This window comes from Brassica napus, chromosome C7, assembly GCF_020379485.1.
Source record: "Brassica napus cultivar Da-Ae chromosome C7, Da-Ae, whole genome shotgun sequence".
Classification (NCBI taxonomy): domain Eukaryota; kingdom Viridiplantae; phylum Streptophyta; class Magnoliopsida; order Brassicales; family Brassicaceae; genus Brassica; species Brassica napus.
Window position 1 is genome coordinate 32,325,535 of NC_063450.1, and position 27,706 is coordinate 32,353,240.

The following is a 27,706-nucleotide window of genomic DNA, read 5'->3' on the forward strand; positions in this document are numbered from 1 at the left end:
AGTTCACAAATTTGGCACGTTTAACCAATTTACGCTAATAAAATCTTGGTGGCATGATTAAGAATTGATTATTAAAAAGAGGAAAACATAAAGAATTTAAAATTAGTAACTAACAATTTCATAAATTTATGATTATTTAAACTTAAAAATGTACATTGTTTGAACTTATTCATAATTTAACTTCAAATATAATTTTCAAAAACACTCTTTTTTATGCAGAGCGCTAAAATATTAAATTTGTGGATCACAAATACAAAAATCAATTTCCTCTCTCTAGTATTGATAAAAATATAAAAAAGTAAAGGATGTGATCATTATATTTGGACGTTTATGTGTCCAATTAGGTACGATTCAGGTTCAATCAGGTTTTAATTCTTCTGGGGCATGAAATTTAGCTCCATTAGAAAATTTTTAACGTTTGGTTCATATTTTGGTTTAAGTTTTCTCGGATTTGGTTCAAATATAAAACACATTACGAATTCGGTTGAACAAATTTTAAATTTGGGTTCAATCCTAATTTGGATTTTGTTTATTCAAAAGTATAAAATTTAGTTCACAAATTTAGCAAGTTTAACCAATTTAAACTAATAAAATCTCGGTGGCATGATTATGAAGTAATTATTAAAAAGAGGGAAACATAAAGAATTTAAAATTAGTAACTAACAATTTCATAAATGTATATGATTATTTAAACTTAAAAATGTACATTGTTTGAACTTCAAAATGAAACTTATTCATAAATTAGCTTCAAATACAATTGTTAAAAATATAAAATTCTTAATATTTAACCAAATATCAGAAATATGCATTAACTGAATGTAGTTAATTATTCGTGTAACAAATAATTAGCTAAATACTTATTCAGTATTAAATTCATGTTTGCTATGGTTTCCCTTTTTGGTTTTTGAATTTTTTGGACTTGATCAATATCCATTTGAGTTTGGATTTAGTTCAAGTAAAACATAAAATCCAAAATACTATAAAACAAGATCTATACGAATTCACTTAGTGGTTTGAATTTTCAGATACATTTTCTTTTCCAGCCCGTAATCATGATTTTAAAAATATACTAATGTTGTTACTTTTGATGATCTCTCATTAACTCAGGATCAATGAGTTAATCTACCAATAAGGGTTTAAATATGTAGAAATAAAAGTCAAACACCCTTTTTTACATCGTGGGTCACCAAGATCAACATGTGGGTATGTTTCAATAAGGCTGCAAAACGAACTTAGGTCCGGTCTGGTATTTCTTCATTTAGTGGTGGTAACTTTGACAATACCCAAGTTGGAGAATTGTCCAACCACAGAGCTTCACCATTCTCCTTATGCTTGAAATCAGGAGCTTTCGCGTTTGTCTACACGTAGTTTCCATAATGTTAATGAGAGTAGAAAATGAACACAAAGAAGCGAAATGGGAAGAGACGAGATCTTCAAGGTTTCTAAGATGCCACAAGCAACAAAGCTTATTATTTATTACCCTTTTTAATCTGTTGTCCCACCATTTGTCTGGATTCTGAACCAAGTCCTTCCACAGCTCCTCTCCTACATATATTAAAACGGCTTATTTTACAAAACTGAGACAGTAAGTAAACGCCACATAGCTGCCTAAGACTTAGTTAAATGAGAACTTACTTTTCTGATTTTTCAATGCTGGCTGGGAGACTGTATTGGCCATTAGAGGTTGTTCATGATTCGTCTTTAGAGGTGGTAACTTTGGCAGTACCCAAGTCGGAGAGTCGGTCATCCACAGTGCTTCACCACTCTCTTTATGCTTAAAGTCAGGGGATTTAGCGTTTGTCTACGCTTGGTTCAAAAACATTATTGGGGAATGTCAAAATGAACATTAGAGGAGATCTGGGCAGAGACTAGTGTCTTCAAATATGTTACCTTTCTTGATCTGTTGTCATACCATTTATCAGGGTTCTGAACCAAGTCCTTCCAAGATTCCTCTCCTGCATCTCAAGACAATGTCGTTATAGTAAAACGAGACAGTAACAAAATGTTACATAGCTGCCTAAGACTTGATAAAAAGGAGAAATTCACTTTTAGCTTGTTTGGGTGTTGGCGTTGAGATAGTATTAGGCATGAGAGACTGTTCTTGATTCTTCTTTAGAGGCGGCAATTTTGACAATACCCAAGTAGGAGAGTCAGTCATCCACAGTGCCTCACCACTCTCTTTATGCTTGAAGTCAGGGGCTTTAATGTTTGTCTACACGTAGTTTTAGAAACGTTACCGGGAAAGGTCTGAATATAAACATGAGGGGGATATGTGCAGAGACTAGTGTCTTCATATATGTTACCTTTCTTGATCTGTTGTCATACCATTTATCGGGGTTCTGAACCAAGTCCTTCCAAAATTCCTCACCTACATTGCAGGACAGATCGTTCGAGGAAAACGAGATCGTAACAAAATGCCACACACCTGACTACTAGTTTCCAAAAGGGAAACTTACCTTTAAGGTGTTTCAATTTTCCTTTAGGGAGAAAAACATCAAACTCAAGCTCATTGAGTTTTTGTAAAACCCAATCAGGAGCATCGTTAAGCCACAGAGAAAGACCACCACCAACCTTGCCCTTAAAGTCAGGATGTTTAGGTTTCACCTGCACAGAAGATTATCAATAAACGAAAAGATTTTTAGTCTCCAAGGTATCAAGTATCATGACTGAGACAAAACTGAATCCAAATCAAAGTGTGTTTACCAATCCGCTGGCTTTACTCCCACGATAGTCCAGCCACTCTTTAGGATTTTCAAGTAGATGATTCCAAGGATTAGAGGTCCCTTGATCCAAGACTGTAACCTTGTTAGATCTTGCTGAAAAAAAAAATACAACAGAATGAAACTGTTACTTGAACAGTCAATGAAAAGAATCATTATAATGAAAACAATGTATAAGAAAAAACAAAGGTAGCGCATAAGAGAGTCGATCAGGATCCACAAGTTGAAAGCAACAGAGGAGTAACGTTAAGTTTAAGAAAACGTCATAAAGAACATAAAAGACACACCAGGCTGCTTCTTGGTGGTGAGTTCTTCTATTTCAGGCAATGGGATGCTGATTTCTCCTGCCTCAGGTGCGTTTACCAAATCCAACAACTCTTTAGGATTTTCAAGTAGATGCTTCAAATCATCAGAGCTTTCTTCAACCATGACTTGAACCTTCATTGTTCTTGCTGAAGGAAAAAAAAACCTGTTAACTCGAACATTGTATAGAAAAGATAGAAATCTTGAATTGTTCAGGACCCAACACCACTTTAGTAAGTTTAAGAAAACAGGAACTGAACATAAAACAACATCATAAAAAGAACAAAAGACATACAAGTCTGTTTCTTGGTGCTGAGTTCTTCAATATCAGATGGTGGGAAGCTCATTTCTTCTATTTGGGGCGGTGGGATCGCACCCTGTACGAAGTTGAGATTCTGAACCATAATCTGTTATAAATGAACAACCTTCATATGTTATTATCATGAAACCAAGGAACTATACATATAAAAGGGATGGAGAAGGATGAGACTAAAGAATCTAGACTCAACTTCTTGTTTTTAATTTAAAAAAATTCACCTGGACATTGGATTGAGGATAGGTGACATTGGGAGGAGGTGAATCTATAAAGAGCTTCCCGGAGATATGAATCCGATCATCTTTCTTGACATGGTGAGCTGCTATTTTAGCTAATTCACCTTCGAATATAATCGGAATCCTGCAAAAATCTCAACTTTGATTCATCAAAGAGACGAGAGCCAATAATGCTAACAGAAACAGATGAGAATGTTACCAGAAATCAGATGATTTTAAACCGGAGCGTTGAGAGATAACCGTCCCAGCCCAGGACTTTCCGTCGGAGTAAGACTTGAATTGAACCGGTTGATCCACGAATCCGGTTAGGTTAACCTGTTTCGCTATTTCCGGTTGGTACTCAATCATCGTCGGCCGAGCCAATTCTTTCTCCGCCGTAACATCCTCCGATGATTCCGCCGCGCGGATGATTTTACCGGTGGTGGCTGTGTATAAGCGGATTTGGTGAGAGATCACCCATTTTCGAGTTGGGAGTTTGGCAGCTCTCGAGTGGTAAAGTGAGGAGCAGAGAGCTCTTGTCAACGTCCGAGAAACCAAATACATGGTTTCATACGAATCTGATGAAGGTTCGGTCAAGTGTGGCCGGAGAGATGATGAAAAGCCCTAATTATCGGCGCCAAGGGGTTTAAGGGAAACCGAGTCGAAAGTGTACAATATTGGAAAGTATATTCTTACATCGATCATAAATGTAATTCAATTGCGAGCTAATATTGTTTTTATTTATTTCTGGTAAAGCCTTTAACATTTTTAGATGGACAATTCATTTCTATTTTTATTTTTTTTTATCAATGATGCCGTGATGGACAGTTCTCTCAAATAGATTTTTAAAATTTTTGTTACAAAAATAGCCTTAAAAAAAAGACCAAAATATTTTTTTTTCTATTTTGAATTTTTTAATATTTATTTTTATTTTTAAAAATTTGAGAACCTATTCCCAAAACCTCACATCTTAACTCTAAATTCTAAGTCTAGATTAATTAATCTTAGGTAAAAATGTATTTTTACATTTACTTTGATCATTTTCTTCAATTGAATGATATTTTTGTGAAAATAAACTAAAAAAAACTATTCTGCCATTCTAGGAAATTTTTATTTTTTTTAGATTCAAAGGCCAATTTAGATTATTGCGTCATTTTCAAATTTGGAGTCGTGTTGTTCTCTTTTTCTTTCCTATTCCTTGTTTACTTTTTCTTTCCTATTCCAAATGTCACTCGCAAAATTTAAAATGATCTTTATTAATATAAAACTGATATTTATTATAATAATGCTTACAATTTTATTATGTTTAGAAATTTAAATAAAGATAAAATTTTATACCAATAGAATTGAGATAATACTGATATAAGATAAATATATATGAGAGAGTTGATTACGAAGACAACGAAAAAAAATGGTGAGGTGCAAGTTAGAGATGACTGAAATTGATCATATATATAAAAGTGAAAAATAAGTTATTGTGCGTGCTTAGTAACAGTGGGCTCCATCTAACTTCTTCTGCACGTTTTTGTCAAAGTATCGGCATTGACATTTGGATGGAGAAAACTTTGTTGACTTTCATAAAACTCCTTTTTGGAGACCGGTGTCACTATTCTCTCTTGTTTAACATCTTTGTTACCTCGTTAAAATTTTTTCTAGGAAATCCAGTGGAAAATGCCATAGTAAAGTAAAAATTGTACAATTACGTAAGTTTCCACTCGATTGAATAATTTTATAGATCTTGTAAGTGGCGAATTCTTATATTATAGACATGTTTTTTTAACACCGAGGTATAAAATGATTTTGTGAAGAGGTCTGCAGCATTGTCACATGACTGAACATACTTGACTTCAATTTATTTATCCATCTCGAACTCTTGAGTAAATGAGAAGAACTTTGGAGGTATATGTTTGGTTCGATCGGTTTTGATATATTCTTCTTTCGTTTGAGTAATGCATGCTGCATTTCCTTCATATAAAATTTTTGGGGGCGTATCTTTGTTATTCCTACGACTTGATCAGATATATCAATTTATTGATCTCAACCATACACATTAAGGACTTTCTTTATGGAGTACAATAATCTCAGCATGATTTGAAGAAGTAACCATGAGAACACCAAGATATGGTGGTGCTTCCGATTGTGAAAATGTATCCCGTCTGTCAACAATCTTTATGCGGAGCTGACAAATAGCATGCATCTGCAAAACCAATCATTTGACATTTCATATTTTTAGGATAAAATAATCATAAATAAATAGTCCCTTGGAGATATCGAAAGACATGTTTAATTTCATTCCAATGTCCTCGCGTAGGAAACGAACTGGATCTTGCGAAAAGATTGTTGGCGAAGGATATATCAGACCGAGTACAATTTTCAAGATATATACGAGCTCCAATTGCACTTAAATGTCGAACTTCACAATCAGATATTTTAGATCATTTTTTTGATATAATTGATCTAACGACCATCAGGGTGCTAAAAGAAGTTTATATATCCATGTTAAAGAGTTTTAGTACTCTTTTGGTGTATGTAGACTGATATGAATTTTTTTTTTTTAGAATGCTCGATTTGTAAGCGTAGACAATATTTTACCTACACGAGATCTTTCATCTTGAATTCTCATTTTAAATAATCTGATGTCTTTTGTATTTCTCCTTGAGTTCCGATAATGTTAAAATTATCAACGTCTACTGCGATAATCAACGTATACTGTGATTATCACAAATCAAGATGTTGTTATCTTTATGAAAACACATGGGCGTATATGGAAATTTTAGTATCTTTTTTGTCAAATGCTCACTGAGACGACTGTAGCGCATACTTCCATATTAATTTAGCACATATAATGATCTTTACAACTTATTGCACATAAATGTTTAGGTTTGGAACTTAATGCTTCTTGCATTTTAAATACATCTGGCATTATCATCGGGTAGAGAAAGACAGGAGTAGATGCCCCTTCTGTGGAGCCGTTCTTTCTTAGAGTTGTGGATGATCTCAAATTATGTAAGACATTTCCTTGGGGAAGATTGTTTGAACACATGCTAAGAGAGATTTTACACACAATGTCTCATTTTGGTGGGGTTGTTAAGAAAGGTGTGATATGGCCGATTCCAAGTTTTTGTATTCATAGGTAAGTTTTGTAAGTGTGATTTGGTGGCACTAGGCATTCTTGCTCTTTTACCAATTTGTAACTATATGTTTCATGTGTAGCTTTTAGCCTTCAAGGAAATTTAGGAATTGGGCACAAAATTCTGCGAATCTGTTGAAGGCTTAGACCCAACATGTCCAAAGATGTGCAAATCAAAGTTCAATAAAATTGAAATGAAAAAACTTCCACTATCAAAAATAAATGAAGAACTTGGTGCAACTGAGGTTAGTAGTCCTTCTTTATGAATATATTTGTTTGGCTTTCTAAATTTTTTTAATCTTTATTCCTTGTTAAATGAAGGACATTGATAGCATCTTGAGCGCTTCTGCTGATGAAGAAACTTTACTAGCTCGGATAACAGAAAAAGATGACATAGATGATAAGAATGACGTGGTTGACTGTTGTTGATATTTGGATGCATAGGCTTGGTAAAAGATATATCATAAGGTTTCAAGGGTTGTTCGATGAAGACGTGGCTGCCCGAAAAGCCCCTCCCCTTGAGAATGATGTGAACGAGAGAAAATCCACCATTGGAACACCGGAGAACACGGTAAAGTTAAATGATTGGTAGAACTCGTTAATGGTATGAAATAATAAATGGGAGAGTGGATGAAGAAAATTGTAGAAAAGGTTGATGAGTTTGACATATGACTCGCTGCCTCAGAAGCTTATATGAAGGAGCAATTAAATGGTAGGAATGCTCAATGTGGAGGAAGAGGTAATAAGTGAAGTGAATGCTCATGTTGAGAAAGTATGTGAAAACTCACATGAGGATGTGAAGAAGAGGAAGAAAAAGGGAAATGGTGTTAAAAAGGCGGTCCACACACTGAATGACAACTTAAGCAGGCCAATGACGAGGTCTACGAAGCAAAAATGAGATCCTTTTAGCTGTTTTAAACTTGTTTGTTGCTTTTTGTTGGTTTTTGAAATAGCGGTGGAACAATGGTACTACTGCTATGATTATCTCGCTGTTTTTTATGTTTAAAGCTTATGTTGCTTGTTGTTGGTTGTTGTATAACTAGCATAACTAAGGAAAACTATGTTCTTGTTTAACTAGTAGGACATTTCAACAAATCACACTACATTTTAAAACTTAAGATTTTGAAAACTGAATATTAAAATTTAAATATTAATAATTAAAATTTTAATTAATTTTATAAATACTATCTTTTAGTATGAAAATCAATTTTCATAAAGTTTACATGTAAATGTTTTAAGTATATTTTGATATTATGGTTTTATAATTTGAAATTTTATTTTATTTAAATTTTAAAGTTTGGAGTTTGGAGAATAAGGTTTGAAGTCTAGTTTAAAGGGTCTGGAGTATATATAGTGTTTGGAGTTTAAAATTAAGATTTGAGATTAAAATTTGAAAGGATTAAGTTTTGAGTATAAGTTAAAGATTGGAGGTTAAAGTATTAAAAGATTAAAGTTTTAAGGTTTGTCTTTAAAGTTTAGGCGTTAAAAGTCTAACTAGGGTTTATAGTTATAAATAGACATGAACAATTTTGTGGCAAATTAGTGATTATTTTATAAAAACCACAAAACATTACATGACTAAATCGAATGATTTTTTTTGTCGATTACCAGGATTATAGACAAGTTTTATTTCGTGTACAATTTGTCACAAAACGTTTGTGGATAATTTGTAGCTACTTTATAAAAAGTCCCAAATTTTTCGTGACAAAAGAAAAGCTTCACAATTCACCATGATTTTAGTCACTTTTTATTTCGTGAGCACTTTATCAAATTTATGACAAAATCGTAACTATTTTTAATCACATTTTATTCGGTGATTATTTCATGGCTTTTTGAGCCACAATTTTAACACAAATATTTACGTTTTGCATTTTGTGTCCATTTCATGACTATTTCGTGGCTAATTCCAAAATAGTCATGATTTTTTTTGTGACTATAGTTTAATAGCCTCTCTCTCTCTCTCTCTCTCTCTCTCTCTCTCTCTCTCTCTCTCTCTCTCTCTCTCTCTCTCTCTCTCTCTCTCTCTCTCTCTCTCTCTCTCTCTCGTTGCTTAGCCGTTCGTCGGTCGTTCATCGCGGGTGTTCCACCACCGAGCCTTATCGCTTGTGTGTTAATGTTCGTTTCTCTTTGTTCTTCCTCTTCAGATATACTTCTTTTCTGCTGATGTATATCTTATTTCCAAGTAGGGGGTGTAGAAATGAGCATGAGCTCATGAGCTTGATAGTATAGAGTTTAAATTACTTATATATATATATCAAAAAAAAATTTCTTTTACATTTTAACTATATAAGATGAAATTAAGTAATGTATCACATTTTTTAATTTCCCAAGAATTTTGTACGTAAATATACATTACACTTACAAATTAGGTAAATCTTCCTATATAAATACATATTAAGTCATCGTTTACGAATTTGGATAACTTCTTTCTCTATTTGCCCTGTCTCCTCTCTAAATTTTTGTTAATCAAAGTTAAGTTCCGGTGCCGCCGGTCACCGTTCACCAATCCCTCTCCTTTTGCTTTTTGTTGTAAAAAGTTTCGATGACAGACATTTCTTTCGTTTGGCGATCTTCTGGTGTGTTTCAATCTCCCAGCGAAGCAGTTCATCAAGATTTTCTATTTTATCTTCGTTTATGTTGAAGTTAATAAAATCTCTGAACGTTTGCTTGTTTTCATAGCAATATGGTATGTTGAAATTATTTTCAGATTTCAATAATTATTATTTTGAAATTATTTTAATATTTAGTTTTAAAATTACGTTCTAAATTTTATTTTAAGATTTTATGATACATAATTATTATTTTTATTTTTAATACCCCGAGTCAATTTATTTAACTTCTGATCAAGACAATTTGAGTTCAATTTTACATACTGGAAAACATATAATAAATTAGCCGAACTTAACTATTTTATGAAAGATCTAAGTTCATCATTAATTAAGCTGAGTTGAGCGAGTTAACTCATTTTTACACATCTATTTCCCAGGTATGGTGGTTTTGAAACTAGTTTATTCTCTTGATCTTCCATACCATTTGCTGTTATTGCTTAGCTTGATTGTTGTTAGGTTGTTAAATCTATATTCGTGATGTATAAGAAGTCTCATACTGTTTAAAAGACTAAATGGACTGTGTTGTATTGATATGATGAACTAGTTGATGATATTTTTGTGATGTGTATTAAATGAGTTAGGTTGTTAGATAACTGTAATGGACTGGATTTTGAAAGTGAATGTAGTTGTGATCTTCGTCACACCCAAATCCCTCTGATCTGATCTTCGTTTTTCCCCCGGTGGCGCTTGTCGCTTATGCCGGGGGAGATCTCTCTTTTCTCTTTCAGCTTTTTCATCAATTTGCTCTTTTTTGTTGCTTAGATTTATTGTTTTTTTAGATCTTTTCGTCAGTTGTGACAGGTTGTTCTTCCGTGTGTTTCTGAGCGGGCTTTTGAAGGTTCTGGTGGCTCTTCTTCACTCTCCCATACGTTTCTGTAATGGAGTTTCACTTCATATAAAGGAGCAGTGGTGGTGGTGATAACAGTTACAGGAGTTCGGTGGTATTAGTTGTGGTTGTTGTGTGAACTCAACCTCCTTTTCAGTGATTTTGGTTTGAGTGTTTTGCAACGGATCTGGTTGTGTTCCGGATTGGAAGTTCAACGGTCGGGTGCCTGGTTAAACTTATACCGGAGCGGAAGATCGACGGTGTTCTTATTGGTGTGCTTATTTTCTTTGGAAATTTATCTTTACCATAGCCCCTATTGGTGTGCGTGGAATCTTTAGTTTCTAATCTATTGTGTCCGTCTATACCTTCATGGTAAACGGTTAAGTGGGCTGTCCTGAAAAATCCGCATTGGTTTCTTGGGCTGTCCAATACTATTAAGCGTACTCGGCAAGCACTGAACTGCTTCCAACACTAATGTGGTGAAGTAGTGACTGTGGCTGCAAATAGAGTAGCAACTGAGATCGCTGTAGTATAAGAATGGACGAGTTCAATCCTATGTAGCTCGTGGAGGTTTAAGTTGGCTTACTGATATCATTCTTGTTGATGATGTCTCCTCTTCGTCTAAATATTGCAGATGAGCCTTCAATGGCTTCACCTAATGGAGTATGAAGCCATTTATATCTTCAAAAACTCATTTCTCTCTTTAGGTTTTTTTTCTTTCATTTAAGCACCTACTGGTGTATGTTTTTTATATTTGTTTGTCTTTTCTTTGTTTCTGATGTGTTGTGATTTTGCATAGTTTTAGCTTTGTTATTTCATATATATTCATGAATTAACCTTACATTTATTTGCATTTAGAGTCTATTGCATGTACATTTGCATCTTGTAGGTGTTGGATGAATTGTTTGGAGTTTTGGAGGTGATTAGAGCACAAAAGGAGCTTTCGAGGAGTCTTGAACCGAACGTGTGAAAGACAAGCATGGATGAAGGTCTTAAAGATATCTTTTGAAACTTGTCTTTTGGGAAGACATGGTAAATTGAGTTAGCTTTACAATGGAGGTGGTTTCAAGTCGTTTGGAGCTGTATTGAGGGATTTATGATCAAAATACTACACACATATCAGTATGACATTCCTAGCGGCCACCCTAGCAACATCAACAATAGCCTTCGAATTTTAAGCCTTTAGACTCATTTTTATTCACTTAAAACCTATAAAACTCATTACTATTCATTATTCTTCTTATTTTTGGTATTCTAAAGGTGTGTGCAACATGGAGAAAGTGGAGAAAACTTTAATGAGTGAGTTTTATCTCTTTAAAGCTTGCAACATGGGGGATGGGTTGTCTATCATGAGTTTGGTGGTTCTTTTGGCCTAACTTTCTCTACCTTTTCTGAAGAGGCAAGACTACTTTGGCCATATGAAGGGGCAAAAGGTGTTCTATAATGGAAGAAAGTGGAGAATAACTTTTATGAGTGTGTTTTATGCTTTATGCTTTCACATGATGGATGTGTTGTCATCCTCCTTTACTTAGGCTATAAAAGAGACTGCAAGGGGAAGGAGGAAGACACAATACACAGAGTACAATACAACAAAGAGTAGAGAGTGAAAGTTTTATAGTTTCATATTTTGTATTTTGAGAGTTTGAGAAAAAACATTTGTTCTTGGAGTGTTCTTGAAGTTTATGTTATAAAGTCTTGTTTTCCTTTAGCCATTCTCTTCATCTAATTTCTGTTTTTTTGTTTTCATATATCATATCATCTTGGTTATGCTTCTATCCATCATGGGATTAAGTGTAAACAAGATGATTAGTGAGTAATCACCCTTAGGATCAATGGGTTAGGTAGATTAATGGGTGATTAGGGAAGAGTTAAGGTGTTCTAATGGTTAAATGCTTAGATTTCTATGCTTACTAAGTATTCTTAATGCTAGATTAATTTTGGCCATTTTAATTTAGATTCTAAGTGTTTGTAGGGCATCGAAAGTGTTTGCATAATGCTTGAATGGACCTAGTAAAGCTCTAGCTTGAATAACCAAGGAATTGTTGTTAGGATTGCTAGATGGTTAGTAGACTAGAACTTAATGTATGTTTGAGTGAACAAAACGAACGGAAGTTGATGTTTAGTTCATAATTGCATAAGGGTTTCTACCACGGGAGTGGATTAATCTAAATTGAATGAAATCTAGACCTATAGAAAGTTAAGATTATTTGAAGTTAGACGCCTTGATTTAGAACTATCACCTTGAAATCAATTGCCTATATACCCATTGGTTCTTCTTTGTTATATTTGAATTAAAACTCAAGTTATTTCGCACTATTACTTGTTACAAACAAACATCATTTGATTGCACTTAGATTGAGATAAATGGCTTGCATTCTTAGTGCTTAGAATCACTAGAGATTGGATTGACATCTTAAGTACTACAACACTTAAGGATTAAACTTATCCTTTATCAAGTTTTGGCGCCGTTGCCATTCTCTAGATTGATTTTGACATTAGGATTTGGTCATTACTTGAGACTAAGTCTTATTTTTCATTTTTAAGTTACTAATTATCTATCTTCATCTCTATTTGGATGACAGGTGCATGAACTTGAGAAGCAAAGGATCAACAAAATCTTGCACCAAGAGTGGACAACATCAAAGCCTTAGAAAGAGAGTTGGGAAGACAGAGAAGAGAAAGAGAAAAGCAAGCCCACTTACATAGATTGGGGCTTGAGATGGAGAGAAACCCGAATCAACCGGAAGGTGTCTATGAAGTTGATGATCATAGACAAAATGTCCAAGGAGTTCCTCCTGGAGCTGCTCAAGAGGAACATGGCCAAGGAGCTGCAAACCTTAGGCCTCAAAATCAACAACGCCTGGGAAGATCCATTGGCACTTATGATCAACCTAACATAAATGGGAATAGGTTGGGCATTAGGGCACCGCCAGTTGCCAACAACAATTTCGAGATCAAGTCAAGCCTCATCAACATGATTGAAAACAACAAGTACCATGGACTTGCCTTGGAAGACCCACTAGATCACCTTGACAGATTTGATAAGTACTGTGGCTTGTCAAAAACAAATGGAGTTTCAGAGGATGCTTTCAAGCTCAGATTGTTTCCCTTCTCTTTGGGAGACAAGGCTCACACTTGGGAGAAAAACATCTCAAGTGATACTATCACCACTTGGGATGAATGCAAGAAGGCCTTCCTCAACAAGTTCTTCTCAGCTACAAGGACTGCCAACCTTAGAAATCAGATCTCTGGTTTTCAACAAAGAGGACTTGAAGGATTTTTAGACGCATGGGAGAGATTCAGAAGCTACCTGTCTCAATGTCCTCACCATGGCTTCAACAATGAGAGCTTGCTAAGCACTTTCTACAGAGGAGTCTTGCCTAAATTCAAAAGCCAGCTTGACACTGCAAGCAATGGAAACTTCTTGGGGAGGACTGTGGAAGATGCTTTAGAACTCTTGGAGAACATGACACAGAGTGACTCTGTCTACAATGATGAATATGATAGAAGAGACAGAGGTGGTGGAGGAGAAGATATGACCACAAAGAGAGAGCTGAAAGCACTTCAAGACAAGATTGACATGCTACTATCAGAAAAGACCAAGAAAGAGGAGTTACATATGGTTGCTGAAGTTGATAGAGTAGAATGCCAAGAAGATATGTACTATGTCAATGCTCAGGGTACATGGTACAAGAAGGAGCCTGACTATCAATACCAGAACAACTACCAACAGAAACCCTTCTACAACAACCAACAGAAGCCATTCAACAACTACCAGCCAAGACCATTCTACAACAATCAGCCTAAGCCATTCTACAACAACAACCAAGGTGGTTACCAACCCAAACAGAACTTCCCTCCTGGATTCTCACCAAAACCAAGTCAACCTGCACAAGACCAAGCTGGATCATCAACACAACCTCCACAAGAGAGTAGTACTGAAGCTATGCTGAAACAATTATTGGAGGGACAAGCAAGAAGTGAGAAACAATTAGGGTATGAGCTGAAAAATCTCCACAACAAGATTGATGGGAATTACCATGATCTAAACAACAAGTTCAAAGCCTTGGAGAACCAGTTTGTCTCTATGACAGCCAGCTCAAGTCGCCAACAAGGTTCCCTACCTGGAAAGCCTGAACAAAACCCAAAGGAGACAATAAAGGCAATCACCCTAAGGAGTGGAAGAGAGTTGCCTCCTAAAGTTCTCATTAAGGATAATGAGAAACAAGGTGGGGAGGTGGTCATCAATGTAGATGATGATGTGGTGATTGTGGATGAGAAGACTAATGAGGAAATCTTGGAGAAGATAGTTGAAGCTAAGGGCAAGAGAAAGATTGGAGAGGAGAAAGTTGAGAACAAAAATGAGGCTGCTACATCAACAAAGGAGAAATTGTTCACTCCTCCTCCCTATGAGCCAAAGCTTCCCTTTCCTGGAAGATTCAAGAAGCAACTCCTAGAGAAGTACAAAGCCTTGTTTGACAAGCAAATGAGTGAAGTTCATCTCACCATGCCCATAATTGATGCATTTATGCTGGTTCCACAATACAGCAAGTTCTTGAAAGATGCTGTAGAACAAAAGAAGAAAGAGATGGAAGGGATGGTGATTCTTACTCATGAGTGCAGCGCCATTATTCAGAGACTGACTGTCCCAAGGAAGCTAGAAGACCCTGGTAGTTTCACCCTGCCATGCGCCATTGGACCTTTGACATTTGAGAGATGTCTATGTGATTTGGGAGCAAGTGTCAGCCTCATGCCACTATCCATTGCCAAGAAGCTTGGGTTTACACAATATAAAAAGTGCAAGATCTCTTTGGTGCTAGCTGATCGATCTGTCAAGCTCCCCATTGGCATCCTAGAAGATCTTCCTGTCAAGATAGGAAATTGTGAAGTGCCTACTGACTTTGTAGTGCTTGAGATGGATGAAGAGCCTAGAGATCCTTTGATCTTTGGAAGACCTTTCTTGGCAACTGCTGGAGCAATGGTGAATGTGAGAGATGGCACAATTGATCTCCACCTTGAAAAAGATCACACTCTCCATTTTGATATCAAGGAGATGATGAAGAAGCCCACAACTCAAAGAGAAATATTCTACATTGATGAGATGGATGTCTTGGCTGATGATTTCCTTGAGGAGTTAGCGATTGAGGACTCTCTTCAACATGCCCTGACCATTGAAAGAGAGACCCAAATGATTGAAAACAAGGAGAGTGATGAGCTAGTAAGAAGGCTAGATGTTCACCTTGAGGAGGATGGAGAAGATGAGTTCATGGAGTTGCCACAAGTGACTCAACATGCTGCCTCAGCAGACATTCAAGAGAACCTCCATGAAGCTGATTGGAGTGAGCTCAAGGCACCAAAAGTGGAGCTTAAACCTCTTCCCGATGGTGTAAGGTATGCTTTCCTTGGACCTAATGAGACATATCCTGTCATTGTGAGTAGTGAGCTGACTGAGAATGAATTGTCTATGCTTTTAAATGAACTTAAAAAGTATAGAAAAGCACTAGGATACTCACTTGATGACATTAAAGGAATCTCACCATCTTTGTGCATGCATAGGATACATCTAGAGGATGAATCTAAAACTTCAATTGAACACCAAAGAAGATTAAATCCTAATTTGAAAGATGTTGTTAAAAAAGAGATAATCAAATTGTTAGATGCTGGTGTGATCTATCCTATCTCTGATAGCAATTGGGTTTCACCTGTGCATGTAGTTCCTAAAAAGGGTGGCATAACAGTTGTTAAGAACGAAAATGATGAGTTAATACCAACAAGAACAATAACTGGACATAGGATGTGCATTGACTATCGAAAACTGAATGCAGCCTCTAGAAAGGATCATTTCCCTTTACCATTCATTGATCAGATGTTAGAGAGGCTAGCTAACCATCCCTATTATTGTTTCCTTGATGGATACTCTGGATTTTTCCAAATCCCTATACACCCAAATGACCAAGAGAAAACGACATTCACTTGTCCTTATGGTACCTTTGCATATCGAAGGATGCCATTTGGACTGTGCAATGCACCAGCAACATTCCAAAGAGCAATGATGTCGATTTTCTCTGATCTTATTGAGGATGTAATGGAGGTGTTTATGGATGATTTTTCTGTATACGGTTCTTCGTTTGCTACTTGTTTGTCAAATCTTTGCAGGGTATTACAGAGATGTGAGGACACTAACCTGGTGCTCAATTGGGAGAAGTGTCACTTCATGGTCAAGGAAGGGATTGTTCTTGGACACAAAGTTTCTGAGAAAGGAATTGAAGTGGACAAAGCCAAGATAGATGTCATGGTTGGTCTAGCTCCACCAAGAACAGTGAAGGATATAAGAAGCTTCCTTGGCCATGCTGGTTTCTACAGAAGGTTCATCAAAGACTTCTCCAAAATAGCTAGACCATTGACCAAGCTGCTGTGCAAGGAGATCATCTTCAACTTTGATGAAGAATGCCTAGAAGCCTTTAAGAAGCTGAAGGAGGAGCTCACCAGTGCCCCAATAGTTCAACCACCAGATTGGAGTCTACCCTTCGAAATCATGTGCGACGCCAGTGACTATGCTGTGGGGGCAGTCTTGGGGCAAAAGAAGGACAAGAAGACACATGTGATCTACTATGCTAGTAGAACACTTGATGATGCCCAAATGAAGTATGCCACAACTGAGAAGGAGCTGTTGGCAATTGTCTATGCCTTCGAGAAGTTCAGGAGCTACCTGGTAGGGTCTAAGGTCATTGTATACACTGATCATGCTGCACTACGACATCTACTAGCCAAGAAGGATGCCAAGCCAAGGCTGCTCAGATGGATATTAATACTACAAGAGTTTGATCTCGAAATCAAGGACAAGCCAGGAGTGGAGAATGGTGTAGCTGATCACCTTTCAAGATTAAGAGTGGAGTGTGGGATTCCTATTGATGAGGGACTCCCTGAAGAGCAGATTATGGCTATAGAAGCAATGGTCACAGCTTGTGAGACTGGAAGGAAGATTGAAGAAATGAAGGCAATTGATGAAACAGGCCCATGGTATGCTGATCTAGTGAACTACTTGGCATGTGGAAGGGAACCATTGAATCTGACAGGCTATGCAAGGAAGAAGTTCTTCAAGGATGTGAAGAGATACTACTGGGACGAGCCTTACCTCTACACTCTTTGCAAAGATCAAATCTATAGAAGAGTAGTAGCTCAAGAGGAGGTGGAAGGAATCCTCACACACTGCCATGGATCAGCCTATGGAGGTCACTTTGCCACCTTCAAGACTGTCTCCAAGGTGCTACAAGCAGGATTTTGGTGGCCCCATATGTTCAAAGACACACAAGAGTTTGTGTCAAGGTGTGACCCATGCCAAAGGAGAGGGAACATCACCAAGAGAAATGAGATGCCTCAAAATCCTATCTTGGAAGTGGAAGTGTTTGATGTGTGGGGCATTGACTTCATGGGACCATTCCCATCTTCCTATGGTAATGAATACATTCTTGTTGCTGTGGATTATGTCTCCAAATGGGTGGAAGCTATAGCCAGCCCAACCAATGATGCTAAGGTTGTCCTCAAGATGTTCAAGAGCATTATCTTCCCAAGGTTTGGAGTCCCAAGAGTTGTGATCAGTGATGGAGGCACCCACTTCATCAACAAACTTTTTGAGAACCTTCTTAAGAAGAATGGTGTCAAGCACAAGGTGGCAACTGCTTATCATCCCCAAACAAGTGGCCAAGTTGAGATTTCCAACAGGGAGATAAAGTCCATTTTGGAGAAGACTGTGGGGACAACAAGGAAGGATTGGTCTACAAAGCTTGATGATGCACTTTGGGCCTATAGGACTGCTTTCAAGACACCCTTGGGAACCACTCCCTTCAATCTTGTCTATGGGAAAGCTTGCCATCTGCCAGTGGAGCTTGAGTACAAGGCATTATGGGCTGTTAAGATGCTGAACTTTGACATCAAGAGTGCCAAAGAGAAAAGACTTTTCCAACTCCATGAGCTTGATGAGATTCGACTTGATGCTTTTGAGAACTCAAGGATTTACAAAGAAAAGACCAAGGCATTCCATGACAAGAAGATCCTGAAGAGGGAGTTCAACATTGGAGATCAAGTGTTGCTCTTCAACTCTCGATTGAAGTTGTTCCCTGGAAAACTTAAGTCAAGATGGTCCGGCCCTTTCAAGATCAAAGAAGTGAGGCCATATGGAGCAATTGTGCTTTGGAACAAGACCGGTGGGGACTTTACAGTGAATGGCCAAAGAGTCAAGCTGTACATGGCGGCCACACCTGAGAAGGAAGGAACCTCGGTTCCACTTACCGATCCCAAACCAGCCTAAACCAAAAAGGGGTAGTCAAGCTAGAGACTTAAAACAAGCTCACTTGGGAGGAAGTCCCACATCTATCCCTATATATATTACTGTTTAACTTGTGTGGTTTTTCTTTTGTGTGTTTGATAAGTGTGTTTAAAATTTTCAGGTGATTCTCCACTTAATCAAAGAAGAAAGATGGCCATCCAGCAAACCTACAAGTGTTAAAATTATTCAACTCCATCTAGCAACTCCAAGCTAAGTGTCTCTACAACCATTGGAAATATATAGTTTTCATGTTTGTTTCTTCTAGACCTCTTCTTTCACCTTGCTCTCACACAAGAGACTGTGTGAAGTAAGTGTGGGGGGGAGAGTCTACTTATCTCACATGTTTTCTGTTTTGTTTACTTGTCATAAGCATTGCATATCCATTTGCATAGAAAATCCATAAAAATTTGCAAAATTCCAAAAATTACAAAAAAAAAAACATTTAGTTATATCATTTGCATCTTTAGGTTTGAGTCTAGATCATATAGAATGCATAGGTAAAATCCTTACAAAGGACTCATGCAATGAACTCATTGTTGATACCCTTTTGAATCATAATAAGTAGCTTGAGCTTCTTCTGAATTTCTTGTAGACTTCGAGCCTTGAAAACTCCTCTTAAGACTCATTGAATCTTACTCTTTGAAACCAACTCCGATCTTAGTTGACTTAAATGAACTTAATGCTTCTTGCTTATGGTCTCTTGAGTACTAAATCATGGCTTTACACACACTTGAGCTTGTATAAACCGTTTTACCAATCTTTTTGACAACTCAAGTGGTAGTCCATACCCTAAACCCTTCCCTTCTTTCAAACCATCATTAATTGTTGAGTGAGGTCTTTTTGTGAAAGCTTGTCATGTGCAAAATCTTGAAAGTATTAGGAGCGACATTGATTTGTTCTCATCTCTTGCTAGCATTAGGACCTCTTTTGGGCTAGCATCTAGGATGGTGGTTGGAATGATGTGCTTTAATTATTTTGATCTTGGGGATTGAATTGGGAAAGATTATGTAAAGGAAATGAATCAAAAAGTGTGTCTAAAACAACTAAAAAAAAAAAAAATTAAGAAGATAGCTCAGATTGTGTCAATAAAAACCCCAAAAAGAAAAAAAAAAAAGAATGGGGAAAAGAAAATTTTGAGCTAAGATACATAGTTGTTAAGACAAAGAAAAGAAAAGAGTGTTCATTGGGTAAGAGATGAAAATGGGTGTATATTTGGGATTTGAGATGAAGAAAAGAAAGGGTAGAACTTAAAAATTGTCTAGGAAAATGGTAGAATGATGAGAACCGATTTATGTATGCATTAATTGCTTCTTTTCTTAGATAAATTTTGCATAATGATCAAGCTCCTATTCTTGAGTGTAAGTCACCATAGCAAAAAGTATTTGGACCCTTCTCATTCTTCACATTAAGCCATTTTTTCTCACCAAACCAAATGATTTGGACCAATTGGCAATTTGCGAGAATTCACTTATGATATTTCTTATTGAATGTGAGAGTTGGTTGATTTGAGGATTCATGATAATGAGTTAAAAGATCAAAGGAATTGATAGGCCTAGAGAAGTTAGAGCTAATAAAAACATTTTGCTCTTGCTATTTGGTATGATTTTGTAAGGATATCACAACGATGGCATTGAAGAGTTTCTTAAGGTCATGAATTTCCATGTGTGTATTGAAACATCACTTCCCATGTTCTTGAAAGTTTACTTGAGGACAAGTAAAGGACTAGTGTGGGGGAGTTGATGTGTTGTGATTTTGCATAGTTTTAGCTTTGTTATTTCATATATATTCATGCATTAACCTTACATTTATTTGCATTTAGAGTCTATTGCATGTACATTTGCATCTTGTAGGTGTTGGATGAATTGTTTGGAGTTTTGGAGGTGATTAGAGCACAAAAGGAGCTTTCGAGGAGTCTTGAACCGAACGTGTGAAAGACAAGCATGGATGAAGGTCTTAAAGATATCTTTTGAAACTTGTCTTTTGGGAAGACATGGTAAATTGAGTTAGCTTTACAATGGAGGTGGTTTCAAGTCGTTTGGAGCTGTATTGAGGGATTTATGATCAAAATACTACACACATATCAGTATGACATTCCTAGCGGCCACCCTAGCAACATCAACAATAGCCTTCGAATTTTAAGCCTTTAGACTCATTTTTATTCACTTAAAACCTATAAAACTCATTACTATTCATTATTCTTCTTATTTTTGGTATTCTAAAGGTGTGTGCAACATGGAGAAAGTGGAGAAAACTTTAATGAGTGAGTTTTATCTCTTTAAAGCTTGCAACATGGGGGATGGGTTGTCTATCATGAGTTTGGTGGTTCTTTTGGCCTAACTTTCTCTACCTTTTCTGAAGAGGCAAGACTACTTTGGCCATATGAAGGGGCAAAAGGTGTTCTATAATGGAAGAAAGTGGAGAATAACTTTTATGAGTGTGTTTTATGCTTTATGCTTTCACATGATGGATGTGTTGTCATCCTCCTTTACTTAGGCTATAAAAGAGACTGCAAGGGGAAGGAGGAAGACACAATACACAGAGTACAATACAACAAAGAGTAGAGAGTGAAAGTTTTATAGTTTCATATTTTGTATTTTGAGAGTTTGAGAAAAAACATTTGTTCTTGGAGTGTTCTTGAAGTTTATGTTATAAAGTCTTGTTTTCCTTTAGCCATTCTCTTCATCTAATTTCTGTTTTTTTGTTTTCATATATCATATCATCTTGGTTATGCTTCTATCCATCATGGGATTAAGTGTAAACAAGATGATTAGTGAGTAATCACCCTTAGGATCAATGGGTTAGGTAGATTAATGGGTGATTAGGGAAGAGTTAAGGTGTTCTAATGCTTAAATGCTTAGATTTCTATGCTTACTAAGTATTCTTAATGCTAGATTAATTTTGGCCATTTTAATTTAGATTCTAAGTGTTTGTAGGGCATCGAAAGTGTTTGCATAATGCTTGAATGGACCTAGTAAAGCTCTAGCTTGAATAACCAAGGAATTGTTGTTAGGATTGCTAGATGGTTAGTAGACTAGAACTTAATGTATGTTTGAGTGAACAAAACGAACGGAAGTTGATGTTTAGTTCATAATTGCATAAGGGTTTCTACCACGGGAGTGGATTAATCTAAATTGAATGAAATCTAGACCTATAGAAAGTTAAGATTATTTGAAGTTAGACGCCTTGATTTAGAACTATCACCTTGAAATCAATTGCCTATATACCCATTGGTTCTTCTTTGTTATATTTGAATTAAAACTCAAGTTATTTCGCACTATTACTTGTTACAAACAAACATCATTTGATTGCACTTAGATTGAGATAAATGGCTTGCATTCTTAGTGCTTAGAATCACTAGAGATTGGATTGACATCTTAAGTACTACAACACTTAAGGATTAAACTTATCTTTTATCAGTTTCCCTCATAGCATTGGCTTTGGGGATCAAACTTTTGGAAGTTATTTCAATGACAAAAAAAAAAAATCCTAAATTTAATCTGTCAAGTTAAGTTAATTTGTTGTCAGAAAATAAAATAAAAATTTCTATCGGATCTCAATTAAATTTGTCGAACATCATGTACGTAAGTCAGTGGAAAATATATCTATGCAATCCTATATTAATTTTTCAAAATTAAGTATTTAAAATTAAGTATATATGTAGCCAAAAAAATGAAATCCAACGAATCTTAATTAAATAATAAAAATAAATAGATTTTTGGTTAAATATTAAAATTTTAATAAGGAACCGCTAGTTGCAAAGAAGGAGAAAATCGCAGATAAAAAAAAGAGAGAAGAAACAAGAAAAGAAGAAAATGAAATAAAAAACTTTTGGCAGCTCTCTTTTATTAGATTAGGTTAAGGAAGAAAAGGGTAAATATGTAATTGTATTAATTTACGAATTAAAAAAATCAATTTATAAATAAAATTAGACATGGTCCTTTGAAGATTGCTCCTTGAGATATAGGGCTAGGAAAGATAATGTTCCGTTGGTGTCTCGAGCTTTCATCCAACGAGAAGACGATGGCCAAGACACAGCAAGGGAGAGGTGATGATGGAGGTTTCTGCTGATGGAGAAGGTTGATCGGTACTCTATGGTGGAAGGTCGCATATCGAGTTAGCCATGTCGATGGAGGTGAAGCTAGGGAAACAGAGGGCTCACCGCGAGTTGAGAGCACTGATAAGGACTTTATTTAAATCCAAGTATCGAATCAATGTAGTATTTAAGAGTCAATCCAATTCTAAATGGTTTCAATGCAAAGATAATACAGGTTCATACTTAATCTAAGTGCGCTCAGTGTAATGAAGCGATATGATTTAACTAACAAGACTCTAAGACAATAAATTAACAAACTTTCAAGCAATAGGATAAAGGAGGACTCATGAGTCTAGGAATTTGACTTCAGATTATTAAACTTCAATCTAGAATGGCAAGGTATCAATCAACATATTCCCTTAAGTCTAGACAACAAGGCTAAACAAGTTCTTTGTCAAGATAAATGTTCATTTAGTTTCATTGATCAAACATCAAATGCCTTTGGTTTGTGTCATTCAAGTAATCGTTAAGAGTGGGTCTATTAACTATCTAAGCTCTCCTAACATCAAATGCCTTTGGTTAAGCTAGCAAAGAGCAAGTTGAGTTGGCTCAGACATTTCATCAAACACCTCCCGGGCAATGAAATGTCTAGAGTTCTAATCTAAAGAGGTCAACTCTAAACTAGCATTAAGATTACTCAAACAAGCAATTGAATAGATTAATATAACTCTAAACACCCTAGATCATCATTTAATTATCCTAATCATCCTAACCCATGAATCCAAATATGACTACTCACTCAAAATCATTGGTTGATTTAAGACCAAACATGATTAATGATCAAGGTAATCAAGCAAACACAAAAGAAATAGATCAAGATTAAATCTTTATCTCCAAAATGGTTTTTTATTTGATAAATAACAAGATATCCTTCTAAAATTCGGTTTACAATATATTTATACTAGCTTAAAAACACAAGGATAAAATGGAAAATGATCTGTTTCGGATGACGGCCTCGACCATCTCTAGCCCGCGAAGTAAGCCCGCGAAATCAAGTACTTCGATCGCGACTAGGCCTGGGCATAATATCCGTAACCCAAAATCCGAACCGAACCCGAACCAAAAAACCCGATCCGTATCCGGTCCGAAATGTAAAAAATATCTGAATGGATCTTGTAAGGTGGTACAAAACATATCCGAACCCGAAGTGTTATTAAACGACCTAGAACGGATAACCCGAAAACCAAAAAATCCGAAAAAATATCCGAAGAAACCGATCCGAATGTCCCAAATAATATACAACTAGGTTAAGACCCGCACCTTGCGCGGGATCAACATTATATATAAAAATTATTTTATGTATTAAATATTTTTACATATTATAAAATAATTAATATATATTAAATAATTAAAGTTCAATAACTATTAAATATACAATTAAATTGGTGCGAACATATAAATTAATTTTATTAATCCAAAAAATATTTTTTTTATATTTGATAAGATATGTAATTAAATTTAAATGATACTAACATAAATAATATATTTTAGTATATTTTTAATATTAATATTTATTAAATGATGATTTCTACTCATATAGTTTTTTCGATCATTTATCTTTTTTATAGAAAAAAATTTAAATTACTGATAACAAAATTTTCATTGTGGGATTAATAGTTTTAGTAATTTATAATTAAAAAAAAAAGTTGTCAATGATCGTTCAAAACTTTTATCAAAAAAATTGTTCAAAGTAAATTTTGAAACTAAAATATTGTATTTTATATAGTTTATAGTTTAATTTAAAATGATATATATATATCAATCTTAATAATTAATTAAATTAGACTTTTTACTTATATAATTTTTGTATTCATTTGTATTTTGTCATAACAAAATTTTTAAACCATGGATCATAAAATTTGAATGTGAGACTCTTAACAGTTTTTGTAATTTATAGCCGTTTGTAAAAATTCAAAATATAACATATACATAAAAATCTAAATTTTTATTATATGGTTATTGTGGTTGTTTAATTTATTTAATAGTTTAAAATTAAACAAATATGATAGAAGATATACTATTTTTTTATCAAATCTTTATTATTCAAAATCATTAATTGCCATATATACTTTAGCCACATTAGGCAATTCCGTAAATTTTATTTAAGGAAATAATAAAGTACATTAATGATGAATTTATTGTTAGTTTAATAAAAATCTTATTATATAATTAGATGGACCAACATAATTCTCTAATGATTCTAAGAATCATTCTAGTGATGACATGTGGCTACAAAAAGAAGTTGTAATGCTTCTCAAATAATATATATGGGATATAATTATATGAAACATGAATATATACTTCAAATATTCAATTTCATATTTATTTTGATATGTTATCTAACAATAAGTATTTAAAATTTAAATAACTACTTTAAATACTTAATTATATATAAATAAATATATATTTCCTATGTTTTACTTTTAAATTTTAGATTTTATTTCGGGTATATCCAAACCGATCCGATATAACCCGAATCCGAATGATATATGATTACTTTATGGGTTCTATGATGTGATACAAAACCGACCTGAACCCGATGTGTTATATCCGAACCCGACCTGTACTTGCAAATTTACTAGAATAGGACCTAGGAGGTGTTATAAAAGAGAACCGAAATCTAAAAAATCCGATCCAAACGCCAACGGGTACCCAAACATCCAGGCCTAATCGCTACCCACACATCCCGCGGTATCACCTCGCGAAATGGCCTGGTCGGATTCATCGTAACACGGCCGCGGCCTGCCTTCACCTGCGACGTCTACCCGCGGTTCTCCCTGGAGCTCTCTGCCACGAATCCGCGGTGAAGCTCATCCCGTGTCTGTGGTCCGGGTCCGCTTCTTCCCATGCTCGAGTCTCTGCCATGTTTCCGCGGTCGCAACCAACCCGCTGTGTGAGTCCGCGGCGTCTCTCCTATCCACCGCAGCCAAGCTCAGCCCGTGTCGTCAACCAGTCGTGCTCCACCACAAGATCTCTGGTCCAAGTCGTCTCTCCTCTGCCAAGCTCAAACCAAGCCGTAAATCTACTTCGTCTTTGTCCTAGTCATCTTCGCCGTGCTCAGTCGTCATGCTCAGCTCTGTCATGGTCGTGCTCTCAGCTTCACTCCGTCGTCGGGGAAGTCGCAGTCTTCTCGTAGCGGAGGAACCACGAAGCAACATTGGTGGATTTTGGACTTTTTACACATCTGGCCCTTTATCTTTTCGCTATGTATGATGTGACCCCAAAACTATTAAATTTACAGACAAGTCCTCTCGAATCACCCCCAAACTTTAAGATGCGCAGACCAGACCTTCTATAATTTCACAATGGGTCTCTCGTCTCTTGATGGTTTTCAAATCGCCCATAACCTTTATAAATTGTAAGAATGACCTCACGATTTAGCCCCAAACTTCTCATGTGTGCACTTTACTACTTTAGCCCCTATTATATGCAATTATGAATGTAAATGCAATATGTACACCTAATATGCAATTTAAATGATCAATATGAGATAAATTGAAATGCTAAAAGTCACTAAAAACACTATATATCAAGCACAGCGGTGGAGGAATCACGACGTGACACTGAGGGCAGAATCGACAGAGATGAAGCCGGTATGGAGCAGAGCACGGCGGCGGTGAGGAGCTAAAGATGGTCTCCAATCTCGAGATGCAGAGCGATTTCATGGAAGCTGGGTGCTGAAGTTGCTGTAACTCGGACGGACCATAGAGCGGATGAACAGAGCGATGAGACCAAACCGTTCCAGCACTCGAGCAAGTTAACGCATTTTCAGATCATCACAAAGTACTAGAGCGGACATCGTATAGCGGTCTGAGCACATTGATGGGAACCCAGCACATCCTGGAGCGATTATCCACAGTGGGGAACATGAACCGCTCTACGACTCAGACACGACCACATCGAGGACAAGAAATCAAGCGCCATTTGCAGCGGGAAGGTAGAACCGATGTATCTCACACGACCTTGACAGCGGGAATACTAAGCCGCTCCATAATTTCTATTTGGTTGCTTTTCATTTGTTTTATGGGCTTTTTATATTTGTTAACGGGCCCACTCGTTTTTAGAAGTTCTATAAATACATTTTAGACTTAAAAGTTGGACTAATCTCATTATCTCTCAAGACTTTGTCTAAATCTGGTAAAAGCTTGAACCTTTTCATCATTTTAAAAAGTAATTCATCTTATACTTGTGTTTCTTTTTCTCATTAACATGATTAGCCTTGATCCTTACATGGGTTTAAGGTTTCCCATGGAGATTATTGAGTAGTGACTTAAAAGTTGGACTACTCTCATTATCTCTCAAGACTTTGTCTAAATCTGGTAAAAGCTTGAACCTTTTAATCATTTTAAAAAGTAATTCATCTTATACTTGTGTTTCTTATTCTCATTAACATGATTAGCCTTGATCCTTACATGGGTTTAAGGTTTCCCATGGAGATTATTGAGTAGTGACCTTGTGATTCATGGGTTAAGTGAATTAGGTAGATATTTATGATGCTTCTTTCTTGATTAACATTGTTTGCTAAGTGCTCTTAATGCTAGATTAGACTTGATCACTCATATCTAGACCTAAAGCTATTTTTTTTCCCGGAAGGTGTTTGTTAAAATGTTTGAATGAACTTAGTGTTGCTCTAGCTTGAATAACCAAAGAGATTTGATGTTAGGATTTCTAGATGGTTAGTAGACTTTAACACAATGCATGCTTGAATATGTTAGGCCAACGGGAGTTGATGTTTAATGCATGATTAGCATATGAATTATTGTCACATGAGTGGATTAATCTCTTTGAATGAGTTCTAGACCTACAGACTTGTTGATTGTTTTATTTGAATATCCTAGATTGAACCTTGATCACCTTATATCAATTATCTTTGCCCATGGATCCATCCTTAGCATTTGATTGAAAGGTTAGTTCTTGAACTTGTTTCTTGATTGAATTTGAGATCACCTTGTTTATATTTCTAGGATTTTAGCTTGTTACCAATCATCCATCTTCCTATTTTCTTAGATTAGGAAAGTTTGTGTATTCTTAGTGTTATAGATCACTATTTACTTGTGGATTCGATCCTTAAGTGATGTATCGATATACCATTCGATTGTGGTAGCGTGCACATTAGGTTAATTGGCATGTGGTAAAACGCTGTAATCAGCGTGAAAATAAAACTAGTA

The 27,706-nt window shown here is 35.9% G+C and overlaps 2 protein-coding genes, 1 long non-coding RNA gene and 1 other non-coding gene across 5 annotated transcripts; 2 read left to right on the forward strand and 2 right to left on the reverse strand.

Moving 5' to 3' along the window:
* Nucleotides 1–975: 975 nt before the first annotated feature.
* On the reverse strand, nucleotides 976–4,260 carry LOC106391164 (protein OSB3, chloroplastic/mitochondrial). 2 transcript variants are annotated; one of them, XM_013831757.3, is made up of 12 exons: nucleotides 3,775–4,258; nucleotides 3,561–3,699; nucleotides 3,319–3,430; nucleotides 3,008–3,172; nucleotides 2,704–2,816; nucleotides 2,457–2,604; nucleotides 2,304–2,368; nucleotides 2,047–2,212; nucleotides 1,891–1,955; nucleotides 1,636–1,801; nucleotides 1,481–1,545; nucleotides 976–1,358 (listed from the first exon to the last, which is right to left on the reverse strand). In XM_013831757.3, exons 1-12 carry the CDS (start codon nucleotides 4,116–4,118, stop codon nucleotides 1,233–1,235), a joined length of 1,674 nt encoding a protein of 557 aa, XP_013687211.1. In that variant the 5' UTR covers nucleotides 4,119–4,258; the 3' UTR covers nucleotides 976–1,232. The 2 variants fall into 2 exon arrangements, with proteins under 2 accessions (XP_013687211.1, XP_013687219.1); XM_013831765.3 differs by lacking the exons at nucleotides 1,891–1,955; nucleotides 2,047–2,212 and having other exon boundaries at nucleotides 3,775–4,260.
* A 5,529-nt stretch (nucleotides 4,261–9,789) lies between these two features.
* On the forward strand, nucleotides 9,790–11,827 carry LOC125589813. The gene is made up of 2 exons (XR_007325994.1): nucleotides 9,790–11,241; nucleotides 11,380–11,827. It is a non-coding gene; the product is annotated as an uncharacterized LOC125589813 (long non-coding RNA).
* Nucleotides 11,828–12,738: 911 nt separating this feature from the next.
* On the forward strand, nucleotides 12,739–25,794 carry LOC106391176. Its single transcript, XM_048762337.1, has 2 exons — nucleotides 12,739–20,528; nucleotides 20,667–25,794. The coding sequence occupies exon 1, from the start codon at nucleotides 12,839–12,841 to the stop codon at nucleotides 18,425–18,427; it is 5,589 nt and encodes a 1,862-aa protein (XP_048618294.1). The 5' UTR covers nucleotides 12,739–12,838; the 3' UTR covers nucleotides 18,428–20,528; nucleotides 20,667–25,794.
* Nucleotides 13,349–13,455, reverse strand: LOC125590845. The gene has a single exon (XR_007326847.1). It is a non-coding gene; the product is annotated as a small nucleolar RNA R71 (small nucleolar RNA).
* Nucleotides 25,795–27,706: the final 1,912 nt, after the last annotated feature.